This window comes from Hydra vulgaris, chromosome 09 (genome assembly GCF_038396675.1).
Source record: "Hydra vulgaris chromosome 09, alternate assembly HydraT2T_AEP".
In the NCBI taxonomy this organism is placed as follows: domain Eukaryota; kingdom Metazoa; phylum Cnidaria; class Hydrozoa; order Anthoathecata; family Hydridae; genus Hydra; species Hydra vulgaris.
This window is the reverse complement of record NC_088928.1, coordinates 44,336,004-44,351,228: the sequence shown is the minus strand read 5'-3', so window position 1 is coordinate 44,351,228 and position 15,225 is coordinate 44,336,004. Positions and strand designations below refer to the sequence as shown.

The 15,225-nt window shown below is 25.9% G+C and overlaps 1 protein-coding gene across 4 annotated transcripts in view; it reads right to left on the bottom strand.

The window, feature by feature from the left end:
- LOC101241452 (uncharacterized) overlaps positions 1-15,225 on the bottom strand; it is a 148,106-nt gene that overhangs the window by 54,191 nt on the left and 78,690 nt on the right. For 2 of the 4 annotated variants that reach the window (XM_065805837.1, XM_065805839.1), the window contains exons 22-27: positions 7,684-7,842; positions 7,427-7,585; positions 7,183-7,341; positions 6,936-7,094; positions 6,691-6,849; positions 6,431-6,586 (exon numbers count right to left, since the gene is read on the bottom strand). In XM_065805837.1, coding sequence (XP_065661909.1) covers positions 6,431-6,586; positions 6,691-6,849; positions 6,936-7,094; positions 7,183-7,341; positions 7,427-7,585; positions 7,684-7,842 — 951 coding nt within the window. The remainder of the gene's footprint in view (positions 1-6,430; positions 6,587-6,690; positions 6,850-6,935; positions 7,095-7,182; positions 7,342-7,426; positions 7,586-7,683; positions 7,843-15,225) is intronic. The other 2 variants (XM_065805840.1, XM_065805838.1) reach the window with 2 other exon arrangements.

The window sequence follows — 15,225 nt, the reverse complement described above, 5'->3', positions numbered from 1 at the left end:
AGAGCGTTCTCCACAGTTTTAAAAATCAGATTCCATTTTTCAGCCAGCAAGAAAACAAGATTTAGTCAAGCTCTTATTAAATAGTTTAGAGAGAATTGAGTGTTATGGAGGACACTTTTGTAAGACTGACAGGAATATTGTCTGGACCACAAGCCATAGAAGAGTTTAATTGATATGACTCTAGCAATGGAAGCAGGAGTGATTTAAATGTCTATCAATGGGTTAACCTGTTTAATTTGAATGAAAGAAAGAGTATGATCATAATATTCAAAAGTTGAATTAGAAGAAAAGCTATTTGCAAATAGTTCTGTCTTATTCTTGGGAGAGGTAATAAGATCGGTCCATGAATGAGAGATGGAATGTTAGACCAACCTTAGTTAATGACACATTTAGTAAACTGGGAATAATGGAGTTTAGCATTAGGCAGCACCTTTTTACATCGATTTCTTGCAATAGTAAATAGCTGTTTGTTCTCTAGAGAGTTGTTCTTCTGAAAAAGATGAAAAAAATGATTACAATTTGATATAACAGCTGCACAAGAAGGTGAAAACCATGGAGTAGAATGAGGCTTGACTTGGAACTGATGAGCATAATAAAAACATTCATTACAGACTGAATCCATGAGGTTATGTAGGAGATGTATTTATCAGTGGAGAGGAAAAGACATCAGCCCAAGGACTGTCTCAAAGAAAATAACAAAGACAATCCCAGTCAGCTTTAGGGTAGTAATAAGTAGTGCAATGATAGGGTAAGTTTAAGGAAGTACTAGATGAAAGATTTATAGAATTCATCGCATTGTCATGACCACCTAAGGATAGGTTTTTAGGTAGTTTATTACTGCCTTTAGGTAGTAATAAACTACTATAGGTGTTTAGTTACTAGGGTAGTAATAAGTAGTGCAATGATAGGGTGAGTTTAAAGAAGTACTAGATGAAAGATTTATAGAGATCATTGCATTGTTATGACCACCTAATGAAGAAAAAGGTGAAACTGAACACAGGCTGGTGTCTGACACAAGACACAAATCAAGTAGTGAAGGTAAGTGATTAGGGTTGTCTGGAAAATGAGTCACAAAGTTAACTTTCTGAGTAGAGATTGAAAAATACAGAAGTTATAGGCTTTAGTGCCAGCAAGGTCAGTTGTTCATTCAGTGTGATGAACACTAAACCCACCAATAACAAGATATATAACAACTATTAACAACTAACCAATAACAACTATTGGCAGAGGGGTAAAGAGAAAGAGCATGGTCAATTTGTTTATAAAATTTAAAAATGTGTTTAAAGTTTATATATGTTTATATTATGTTGCTACTGTATTTTAAAAGTGAAGTTACTTGGCAATGTGTAGAACAATATTGTTATCCTTGTCAGTCAAGCAGTGTTGCTAAGTTGTAGTGTTAGTTGGCAGTGCCAAGTGGTGTTAAAAGGGTGACAGGAATAGTGTCGAAAAATGAACTTCAGATTAGTTTTGAATATATTAAAATGGAATAGTGTTGCAAATGAATTTAATGAATTGTGTCGAAAACAACAAAAAAAAAGGAATAGTGTCGCAAATGAATTTAATGAATTGTGTCGAAAACAAAACAAAAAAAAAAGGAATAGTGTCACAAATGAATTTAATGAAGAGTCAAAAACAAAAAAAAAAGGAATAGTGTCACAAATGAATTTAATGAAGAGTCAAAAACAAAAAAAAAGGAATAGTGTCGCAAATGAATTTAATGAATAGTGTCGAAAACAAAACAAAAAAGGAATAGTGTCGCAATTAGTGAATTTCCGCAATTGCTTACTCGTTTTGCTTATTTTAACAGGATATGGCTTTTACAGAAAAAAATAAAGAATAATAAAAGAAAAGATTGTTACCAAACCCCAAACCCTCAGTCAATGTAGCATCACTTCTTTGCGGCTATAAGATAGTTAGTGTATGGACTGAAGCCCCCAGCAGCAGGCTATTTCAGTATGACATCAGGCATGTTATTTAAATACACATTTATAGTTATCATTATTATTTTTATTTTTGTTATTATTCTCCTTTACTCCTTTAGGACTTAATCTAACTCCTTTAGGACATTATTCCTTTTTTTTATTTTCGACACTATTCATTAAATTCATTTGGACACTATTCCCTTCTTTTTGTTTTCAACAGTATTTATTAAACTCATTTGTGGCACTATTCCTTTTTTTTGTTTTTGACACTATTCATTAAACTCCTATGCAACATTATTTCTTTTTTTATTTTCGACGCTATTCATTAAATTCATTTGCGACACTATTCCTTTTTTTTTGTTTTCGACACTATTTATTAAATTCATATGGACACTATTTATTAAATTCATTTGCGATATTATTCCTTTTTTTATTTTCGATGCTATTCATTAAATTCATTTGCGACACTATTCCTTTTTTTTGTTTTCGACACTATTTATTAAATTCATTTGCGATATTATTCCTTTTTTTATTTTTGACACTTTTCATTGAATTCATTTGTGACATTATCCCTTATTCTGTTATTCAACAATTAATAATGCGACAATTTGCAACACTATTCCTTTTTTACATTTTCGACATCAAATTTGAGAAAATAAAAATTTGTTACAACCAAAATTTTGTGACGCTATTCTGCCACACCTGTTAAAATCATTAATTTTTTTTTTACTTTGACACTATATAAAATTATTACATGAACTTAATTGGAGTTTTTAAAATTAATATTTATTAGACTATTATAAGAATTAATGTTTACTAAATTTACTCAGGATTAATATTTATTATATTGTTACATTTGTTAAAGAATTATTATTACATATTAGTCACTACATAGCTATTACAAATCAAACTTTCATAAAACTGTTGATAAGAATCTTAAGTTCAAATGATTTTATATTTTTTTATTAATTCAAATATTATACATTTGTATTTTTCAATCATTGGCCAACATTTAAGGAGAAACCGAAATGCTACAATTGAGGTTAAAACAATTTTGTTTACGAGTAACATTTACAAAACTAGTTTTTAAGGTTAATTGTGCTATAGTTATATAGTGCTACCATGTTGTTTTAGTCATTAACAATAGTAATTTATATTTACAAAAAGTTGTTGTATTTCTTTTAAATTATTTTAACACAGTGCCTTGGAAACAGTCAGACTCTCTTTAATAAGGATTTAATAATAAAGGGGAGCACTGGTGGAACCTTTTATTATTATTAAACTCTTAAGTCTATCCTGAAACCACAATTGATATTGATCATGCATGAGAAAAGTTTGACAAGTTGCTTACTAATTTATGATTTAATTATTCAAATTGTTTATTAACCACAATTGTTCCTCGAATTGAAATGTTTTAATAAATAAAATATTACTAAGATGTGGTGTTTCAAATCAGCATTTAGTGCTAAGCGGTATTCAGGGCTCAAATTAGGCGTATCGTGATTGCAAATTGCAATTGCTTTTCACACCTTCGCAAATACTTTTTTATTAAAAAAAATATTTTTGCAATTTGTTTGTTTTTTGTTAATTTTTTTTCTTTTCTAATTTAGCATTTTTTTGGCAATTCTTAAAAGGAATGTCTTTGTCTGCTTTTTTTTACTGGGGGTCATACAGTACATCACGCTAAATTTATCTTTTGAATAGAAGTATGATCCTTGCTCTCTTGCATGGAGATTTTTTTTCAACATAAAGAGCTTTTGAATTTAAATTACTTTGAATCTCTGTGTGGAAGCCAATAATATTTTAAAGTTACAATTAGTTTGATTTACTGCATGGATAAAGTACATCGCAATAAATTTACCAACAAACTAAATCAAAACAACCATTTAATTTACAGTGAATACTACACTAACTCAGTTACTCAACTATTAAATTTACTTGATATACTCAAAGACTCACAAAAGTTAGCCATACAAATGTTTCTATTTATATCTTATGTTGTTAACACATAATATAAGCTTCTAACTAAAAATTATTTTAACAAAAATTCTCAAATAAAATATAAAAAACATGATTCTATTTTTTTATATTTTTATTTTATTTAAAGCAATATCAAGATTAAACATTTTCTATAAATACGCAGTTATTTTGAGGAATTTAAAAAAAAATCAATTTGAACAAAAGAATTTTAGTCATCTAAAATTCTCTTATTCGAATAATTTTGCAATTGAAATTTAAAAAAATTGTAAAAATCTAAAAGAATTTCAACGCTCAATAATTATAAACTTAGTTGCAGTGGTTTCCGTAATAGTCAGTATAGTGCAAGTGAGGAAGAAAGTTTTATTTAGTTTGTAAACATTTTGAATAGTTAATATTTATTGCTTCTTAAAAATAGTTTTAAAAGTAGAAACATTCTATTGCAAACATTAAACCAGTGATTATTGCAAACATTAATCCAAAAATTAAATTACAAAGTAATTTAAAATAAATTATTTTACAAAATAAATTATTTTAATTCTGTTCGAAGAACCTTTTTTTTAAAAAATAATTAAAGCATATACTTAAATTTAGGGAAATATAAAATAAAGAAAAAATTTGATTAGAGTCTAATTTGGTCAAAGAACAAATTTTTTTTCTTTAACTTTTTATTGCAACACAATTTGAATGAAAAAATTGAATGAAAACATCAACATAAAAACCATTGGAATGAAAAATTTAATTATACTTAAATTTTTAATAGTACGCCAGATCAAGAAAAAAATTATAAAAAACGTGTTAATGTTTTTTTGCTTTGATCTTACTCTTTTGGTTTATAGATTATAGACTCGTATAGTTTATAGGCATTCTTTTTGAAGTTTAAAGTTTTACGACCATTATGTTTTAATTTATTAATTAGAACAATTCTATTTTAAATGCATTTTATGTAATTTTTATAAACTGTATAAAACAGCAATAAAACAGTGTCACGAAGTTGTTTTACATTAACATAAGCTCTTTATATTGTCAAAACAGCAGTTTGCTTTATTGTTGTTTTATAGCTTTTTGCAAAACTCTTTAAGAATATGTTTTATCATCTGCCTGAACGTATTAAGAATAACATATGTTTTATCATCTGCCTGAACGTATTAAGAATAACATATGTTTTATCATCTGCCTGAACGTATTAAGAATAACATATGTTTTATCATCTGCATGAATGTATTAAGAATAACATATGTTTTATCATCTTAAGAATAACATATGTTTTATCATCTTAAGAATAACATATGTTTTATCATCTTAAGAATAACATATGTTTTATCATCTGCCTGAACGTATTAAATATATTTCTATAACTAATTAAAATAGTTTAAATATTGTAAAATTTGCCTTTTTACTTTTTTAAGTATCATGTTAAGTAAAAACAACTACTAAAAGTAATATTGTAATAGTATTAAATACTTTACTTCCTCATTACATCATCATTTGCTCATTACACTATAACTGCAACTTAAACTTTAATGATTACTTACGGTTAAGAATTATAACAGTAACTTATGCTGTTTTAAACTCCGCCAAACAAGAAAATTATAATCTAATATTTTAATATGAGAGATATTATGTCAAAAAAATAACAACTACAAACTAATGTAGAAAAGATACAATTTTATACTAATGCAAACCCACAACCACCCCACCCAAAGACACCCTCACGACCCACCCCTGCAAAGCAGCATTTGGGATAAGGAGAGAAGGAGAGAGAGAGTGGGGGGGGGGGGTTGGTGATTAAATTTTATTGCGTTAATTCGAGCTATGGGTTAGACATTTTGATTCACCTTCCTATTGGTGTTTAGTTTTAGTCTTGTCTTCTGGATTAGATAACCTTGCTTTTTTATGTATTTAAAACAAAAAATTTAGTTTTAAAAGTTGATAAACACCCAGTATGATATGTCATTTATTTATATACTTTATGAACTTAAGAAATGATTATTATTTTACTGCTAAACACCAGATTTTTATATAAAGAATATAAAAACCCAATTTTGTTAGTAGAATCCCAGTTGTTTTTTTGATAGATTTTAATTTTTTTAAAACATCAATAAGTAACCATATTATTTCGTGATCAAAACTTAATCATTTTCATTTTTTTTTATTGTTCGTTATTTTTTCAAAGTCAATTGATGATATAAAATAATAATTCTAATATTTAAGAATATATATATATTTTTTCATCTATTGGCAGGCTATACTTGGCTTTCCTTCTTTGGTGCCTGCTGTTATAATTGATTTTAAGAAGAACCTAAGAACTAATGTTATGTATTCTTTTTATGTCCTTATCTAAAAACCAAGAAATTATTAAAAACAAGCAGAACTAAAAAAGATTATGTATACATAAATTTGTATTTTATTAAATTCTTTAGATAATATATCAAGTAAAATCATATTACCGGTTGCATACTGCTAGTATATATAGACATAAATAAAAATCAATTATTTTGTACAGAAAACGTATAAATTATACAAACCTAATAAACTCTTTTTAACAATATCTTCTTCAACAGAGCTAATCTGAGCTAATTTTAAATGATTGTTTTCCTTTGCTAGCATTTCTTTTTCAGAAACCGCAGTGTTTTTTTCCTCATTTAATAAATTTAAATGTTGCTTCAAAAGTTCCAATTCATCTAAAAAAACACAAGTAAAAACAAAAAACATCTAATGTACATAGAGAAATAAATAAAAAACCAATTAATTTTTTAAGTATAATCATTGCATAAATTATAAAAACCTGTTAGGTTCTTTTTCACAATATCTTCTTCACAACTAATGTGACTAAACTTCAATTTTAAATCGTTGTTCTCCTTTGCTAACATTTCTTTTTCAGAAACCGCAGTGTTTTTTTCCTCATTTAATGAATTTAAATGTTGTTTCAAAAGTTTCAATTCATCTAACAAAAAAAAAACATCTTATGTACATAGACAAAATAAATATAAAATCAAATTTTTGTACAACAAATGTATCAACTATACAAACCTGATAAGTTATTTTTCACAATATCTTCTTCACAACTAATGTGACTAAACTTTAATTTTAAATCGTTGTTCTCCTTTGCTAACAATTCTTTTTCAGAAACTGCAATGTCTTTTTCCTCATTTAATGAATTTAAATGTTGTTTCAAAAGTTCCAATTCATCTAACAAAAAAAGAAACATCTTATGCACATAGACAAAATAAATATAACATCAATTATTTTGTACAACAAATGTATCAACTATACAAACCTGATAAGTTCTTTTTTACAATATCGTCTTCACAACTAATGTGACTAAACTTTAATTTTAAATCGTTGTTCTCCTTTGCTAACATTTCTTTTTCAGAAACTGCAATGTCTTTTTCCTTATTTAATGAATTTAAATATTGTTTCAAAAGTTCCAATTCATCTAACAAAAAAAATCATCTTATGTACATAGACAAAATAAATATAAAATCAAATTTTTGTACAACAAATGTATCAACTATACTAACCTGATAAGTTCTTTTTCATAATATCTTCTTCACAACTAATGTGACTAAACTTTAATTTTAAATCGTTGTTCTCCTTTACTAACATTTCTTTTTCAGAAACTGCAATGTCTTTTTCCTCATTTAATGAACTTAAATGCTGCTTCAAATGTTCCAATTCATCTAATAAAACAAAAACAAACAAAAAACATCTAACGTACATAGATAAAATAAATAAAAAACCAATTATTTTGTACAATGAATGTGTAAATTATAAAAACCTGATAAGTTCTTTTTCACAATATCTTCTTCAAAACTAATATGACTTAACTTCAATTTTAAATCATTGTTCTCCTTTGCTAACATTTCTTTTTCAGAAACTGCAATGTCTTTTTCCTCATTTAATGAACTTAAATGCTGCTTCAAAAGTTCTAATTCATCTAAAAAATAGGAAACATCATATTTACTTTTTAAACAGTTTCTTTTTTTATACAGATTTTTTTTATACAGCTTTTTGTAACTGCTTTTACTATTAAGTAATATTTATTGTAATATTCTTGTTTAGCAGTTCAAAATAAGAAATGATAATAAAAATAACAAACAATAATAAAGAATAACAAATAAGAATGAAATAATAACAGTGCATCAATTGATTCAATAACATAATACATATTTTTTGAAAAGAGTTTTACAATTTAAAATCATTTACAAATAAAGTGAACATATACCTTAATTAATATTAATCATTTACAAATAAGGTGACCATATATTTATTTATTAATATTCATATATGCATTTGACATGATAATGTCAAATGCATATATGCATTATATCATTACAGTAAGGATTGGAGAGTAGTTTTGCACAATTTGGGGTCAGAACTTCTTTGTGTAGGTGTATATATAAAAATGATACAAAACTCTTCTAATAAACTTAATGAAATAAATGAATTTAAATGAACTAAAGTTTAAAAATATCAACAGAACTTTAAAAAATAAATTCTAGTGAAAAAAAATGTGTAGTTTTCTTAATTACCATTAGAGGAAAGAAAGAAAATTCTTAAAAAACTTTTGAAAAAGGTATTCAAACTTTACAAAAAACAAGCAATTAACAATAAAATTGCAGATTCTATAGAAACCTTCTTTGACTTGTAATGTTTGCTTTTCCCTTATTAAAATAAATAATGCTTCAAGGTTCATTTTTATAATGTAATATTGTTAATAAATACTATAATACTATTATCAACTATATTAAGACCTAATTAATAAAATGATTAATAAGAAAAAAAGATTAACCACATTTATAATAATGAAAAGAAAATATTTCAAAATGCAGATATAAGATGAGCTCATGAAATGTTTTTTAAACCTAATTCAAAATTAGTAGTTAATTATATTAAATTAGTTGTTAAATTGATAAAAGAGCAAAAATTATGATGAATAATCAAAAATACCAAATGTTTTTGATTGATGGTAAAAACTTTGAGATCATAACAATTTTTCAAAATAAAAATACAAGTTAACAATTCACAGTCCAGATTATAAGAAATGTAAGTTATCATTTACTTCAAATTATAAGAAATGCAAGTGAATATTTACTTCAAATTATATGAAATGCAAGTTAACAATTTACTTCAAATTATAAGAAATGCAAGTTAACATTTACTTCAAACTATATGAAATGCAGCAAGTTTATGATTGGTTACACATTGTTATGAGACCAAAGCAATTAATTTAATCAAAATGAAATTTTGTTTTTCAAAATAAAAATTTGTTTTTCAAAATGAAAATTTGTTTTTGTTTTAAGAATTTAAGTTTTTGTTTTAAGGATTTAAAATAATAAAAATCGAAAATAATAAAAATAGAAAATAATAACAGTAACAGATTATAATTTAGTATAAATTTTAAAAAGTTTTCAACAAATTTTAACAATAACTTTTTTAAATTGTTTTTTAATATTATTAATTAATATTAATTTTTTATCATTATTAGTTATTTTTATCAATTTAGTAAATTAATAACAGAAAATGATATTTCCTTAAAGTTGATTGACATGTGGAGAAGAGAAAAAATTAGGAGTTATTGGCCACATTTGATAAGAAGAATTATTACACAATTTGGTTAACTTTAAATGATAGCTTTTGAATTTAACAAAAAGAAGGGAAAAGAGGTCGACCATAGTAAATTGAGTAATTTAAGTAAAAACAGAAAAAAAACATTTTATTATAATAAAATAAGATGAAAAATACTTATGTAAAAAAGTCATTTAAAACTAAAACTAAATTTATGTAATGTTATGTAAAAAAGTCATTTAAAACTAAATTTAAAATTTTGCAACTTATTAAAATTTTATATCGATTTTTAAAATGCTTTTGTGCATTATTAGGCTTTATAACAATATAAACTACATAATATATAGCACAAATGCTATATATTTATAATAATATAAATCACATGGTATATATAGCGCAAACGCTAAGAGTGTAATAGATGAAGTGCAAAAAATAAAAATTAAGTAAAATTTTACTTATAATTTGATAGTCCAAAAAATACTTTGATTAACTAATTTCAATTTTTTCATAAAGCCAATCAATGTTGACCAACAACCTTTAAATAATCATTTTGAGCACTGTAATAACAACACCAATTTTGGAGGTTTAATGCAAAAATGTAGTAACAATATTTACAAAAAACTGAACCAGTTTAAAAAAATTGAGAATGACATTTCTGTTTTAAGAGTCTTTATAATTTTAAAAGACTTGAAAAAGCCAAATAAAACCCACAAAAGAAAATTTTTTTAACCTTTTATGGTAAAACAACATTTACAAACTACCATAGCAAATAATCATTATTCAAAAAACCAATATCCGAAGGAAGTAGACATTTCATAGAGTCTGCTCAGAGTATTTGGATGCGGAATGGACAGGTCACTTTAATAAGGTAGAAGTTTTCAAATGGTCCGTATTTAGTCATATAGTTGGATGGACTAAAATTATTGAAATTATACATTTTTAAAAAATCAATTGAACTCACATTTAATGACTATGTATTGTTTGACGAAATTCAAAGAATTACTCAAAAAATGTTTGTAATTTAAATCTGGGTAAATCCATATGAAATCATCCAAAAAAAAAACATTTTCGACACACTTACGTCTCAGAAATTATTCATTTTTACCTCACTTGCAGTCCATATTAAAAAAATAACAACTGCAAAAATTTTAGTTAAAAATACACATGGGTTCCAGAGATATCGTCAGTTGAAATAATGCTGACTCATCATTTTAGTGATTATCTGAAGCGACTACAAAGCAACTTTGACATTTAGTGTCTTTATAATAGCTTGGGGAAATTTCTTAAAATTTGGTACCCCAATAGATTTTTACTAGAGGAATCCAAAAATAGCAACCTCAAGACTTGATTGTCTCAGAAAATGCCTAGTTTATCTAATTTTGTTCAAAATTATTGACTTGTAAATTAATGATTTTTTTAAACATAAATTGAATTAATAATTATTAAAATATAATTTAAAAACATATATATATATATTTTTTTTAGTTTAAGTTTGAGAAACTTTATAAACTCTATAATTTATTTTCATTCAAATCGATAAATACTTTCCTCTTATTTTAAAGTAAACACTCAAAACTGAGATCTTTTCACAATTTTAAAAATCTTAAATTTTAAAACCAAAGATACTGAAATGTTTTTAAACATTTTTATTTATATCAATATCTTTATGGTATTATTTAGTAGTTTAGGACTAAAATAGTCATTGACATTATGAGGCAGACAGTAGGAATTATTTAAACTTCCCCTCCTTTTCAGCCTTACATCCAAGGATTTGAAAAAAAGAAAGACAAATTCTAAATGTAAAACAAGTAAATAAAATTACAACAAAATAATTTTAAATTTTTTAATTTTTTTTTGTGACCAACTGCTTATATTCTCCAAATCTAAATCAAACATGTTGTACATACGACCTGATATTGTTGTGGGTGTAGAAATTAGCATATAATTTCAGAATTGAGCACCCAACATTCGTCATTTCTCATTGGCCAAAAGAAGTTTATACCTGTTCCATGTGGATGCATGAATCTGACGTTTATATCAAAGTCACTTACAAATTCAGCAATCCCTATCCACCAAAATCCGTCATAAAAACATGCAATATAATCCATTTTTTTTATGTTTAATGAAATCTCTTTATTATGTTTGCTTGTTCGAATAATATCAAATGTTTCAGTGCATTTATCATTACTTGTTTTTTTTTATAACTTATAGTGTTTGAAGCAATTGGAATAAAGTGAAGATACATCCTTGTGCCAGGAACTGTTCTTCCGCCTAAATATCTTTTTTCTAATTGAACTCTTGTTTGGTCGATTTCATCTTTTGAAAATAATTTAAAACAAACATTTATCTTGGCTTTACAAAAGGAGTACATTAAATTAACATCTAAAATCTGCCCAGTAGTTATTTGTTTTAGACTTTCTTGACATACTACTCTTTTAACAGTCCCACCAATACCATCACAGGGGGATTTACCATGACTGGTAGCAAAAATTACCCATTCAGCACTTAAATCAAAGTCTTTACTGTGATGACAAAGATTGATAAAGTTTTGAAAATTTTTAAATTGTGCTGCACAACCATCGGAAAAGTATTTCACATTTGATATATCAGGTAAATTTTCTTTGATATATCTAGTTATATCTTCCTGAGTCTTTGACTTTTGCTCCAGTGATAACTTTGAACCTCATCCTGAACAACATATTGATAATTTTCAGCAAAATCTCCTAAAATTAAGCATTCGTTTTGGTTAAGATTCTCTTTACAGTTTTTCAAGTATTTACTTTGCGTTTTTGCAATATATGAATGAATGGTAAGGTCGTCAATGCTGTCACATAATAAATCATTAAATTCATCTAGTGGCAAAGACTGTAATAATAGTGTTGTACGATCGGTACTCTGCCATTGCTTAAATGCTATACCTTCTTCGAGCTCATGGCCCATAAACTCTTGCACTAAAAAAGTTTTTAATGCTTCAATATTGAATTACATTGGTTACATCGATGCAACATACATTTTGCATTTTCAAGAGAACAAACAATCAATGCCATGAAATCTTTATAACTTTTATTCCACCTAATGGCATCAATGAGAAATTTTGTATTTTGGTGATGTATACATACACGTTGTGAGTACCTGACGCATTAGTTGTAATGCACCATTTAGGTTTAAGCATACAAAACTTTGACAAACTGACTTTGATGTTAGGGTAGTCTTTTTCCAACTAAATTAACTGTTTCTGGTGAAAGTGGGTTTCCAGTTTTTTTTTGAGCAATGATAGAATTCCATGCTCATTTTTAACTTTTCTTGCAACTCGAACAAGATACTCAGACACTTCAAAGTAGCTTGATATCTTTGTACATGTCCATGATTTTAGTGCAAGTGTTAACATTTGCACAATTTCAAACACAACATTGTTAATGTTGTTGTTTGAAATTGGGCTTTTTATTTCTGTTATTAAAGAAGTTTCTTTAACATTATATGCTAATGAGACCATTTTTGCAACTCTGTCAATAGTGTTCTCAAACTTTTGTTTTGCTGCAGGCAATTTGTTGTGTTTTGAAAGACTTTTTAGTTTGACTGGTGAAATTCCAAGCAATTCTATAGTAGTATCTAACTTAATTTTTTTCTCACTTTTTGATTCCCATTCTTCTTGTGAATTTAAATCTTTATCAGTTTCTACTGCTTTTTTGTAACAGTTACTGCAGAATTTCCAACCTGGGGTTACATTAACATTATTTTCTTGCAAAAATTTTGCCAAGTCTAGGAAAATTTATATTACCTAAGAAACAAATTTAATTTTAAGTTTTTTAAATAACTAAAAATAAAAAAATTTCTTTTAATTTTCATATCAATTCTGTTGTAATCAATGTTAGATTACCTATTATAGCAATTTTTACTTTCCTTGTGTGTTTTAAACGGATTGCAACACTTTGGAATTTTTCTCTCAAAACATTTCCCATAGAATTGCTCATGATAACAACATAAAATTCTTATTGAACAATATTTTTCCCTTAAATTTGCTCGCCATATTATTTCTTCTTGTTTTTCACAAGGAAGATCTTTGAATTGAACAAAACCTTGTTTTCTAGAAAATCCAGTTTTGTGGCAATGAATGTTAAGACTTTTTCCAATGCCACATTTCTCTATAATGAATATGTTAATTATTTATACTATTACCTGCCAAAAAAATATAAAAACAATAAAACTCACATTCTTTAAGAAAATACAAGCAAGTAAAGTATAATCTTTAAAAAGAAGAAGACAAAACTTATGCCTGTTTTTGATATAATAGGATGTAAGCATTCACCTATTTGAAATAATGAAAATAAATTGTTTCTCAAACTTAGACTAAAAAAAATATATGTTATTAATTTTTGTTTTAATAATTTTTTATTATTAATTCATTTTATGTGAAAAAAAAAAATCCAGGGAGATTGGGGGGGGGCAGTTAGTCAGAGTCACCCTGGCCCTCCATTGGTATATGAATATAAATGTCCTAAAATAGTCACTAAAATAACACAAGCAATTGAAATGTTTTTTAAATAAATGTTTTAAAAAACATTTCAATGGATAGCTCGGTTAGCATCAAACGAATTGTTCATCAAACAGCATCAAACGAATTATTCAAACAGCATCAAACGAATCATTCAAATCCAGTCACTGCCAACTCAGTGCTTTATTAGTACTTTGGTATGCAAAAATGTTGGTCAATACCAGGCGCTACTTTAGTCTTTATGACTATTTGTGGCTTTCCTATGCAAAGTCAACAATATCCTCGAATATAATAGCATTGTATAGCAAAATATAGCATGAACTTTAAATTTAAAAAAATTAAAAAAATAACTATACAAAAAAAAAACATTTAAAAGAAAAAAAAAAACTTAAAAAAAATTTTTTTTTAATATATTGGCTCACTAAAAACTTAAAACAAAAATTCATTGTTAAAATTTCATAAATCCATTTCTTTTTTGCCTCAGTCAAAAATAAATAGGGTCACTTTATTTATAAAAAGCATAATCTAACCATAATAAAAATAAATAATTAAGTAATACAAAGTTTTAATTTTTTAGAGCTTTTTTCTCTAACAGACAAAAAGCTCCATTCAGACAACTTTTGTTGATGCTGTTAATCTAACAATTTTACATGTTAGTTTGCAGTCATTAATTGTTCTCAACAAGAAATCTAGCTTTGATCCAAAATTCACAAATTTTCTGAACTACGGATTTAACCAAATATTTCAGCATTTCTTTGCCTGTAAGCAGAACACTGCTTTTAAAATTTTAATGTGAGCAAATGTTTTTGTTCATTAATGATATACAAAAAAGATTTAGCTTCAATCCTGTAAAAAAATTTCCCATTTCAATGTCAACATCAATTTTACAAAGAGCGTTAGTTCCAACATTAACTACTTTTACATTTTAAATTTCCACAATTGATCTTTTTTGTTATTATTATATTTGTAGCGATAATAATTTTAATAATTTGCTTGTAGCAGTAGGATTTTTTAAATTACTTTTTCTATACATTTTTTTTTTACTTTTTAAAAAACTTTTTCTTTATTTGGAAGCGCAAAAATTATTCTAATAATTTCAAATAATTTTTTCTTTTTTTTGATTAATATAATTATTTGATAAATAAATTTTCTTTAAAGTATAACTTTAAAATTTGTCAACTCTTTTATCATTCGTAATTCAAAAGTAAATCCAGAAAATTCAATGTTGATATTTCTGTACAAGTGAAGGCAAAATAAAGT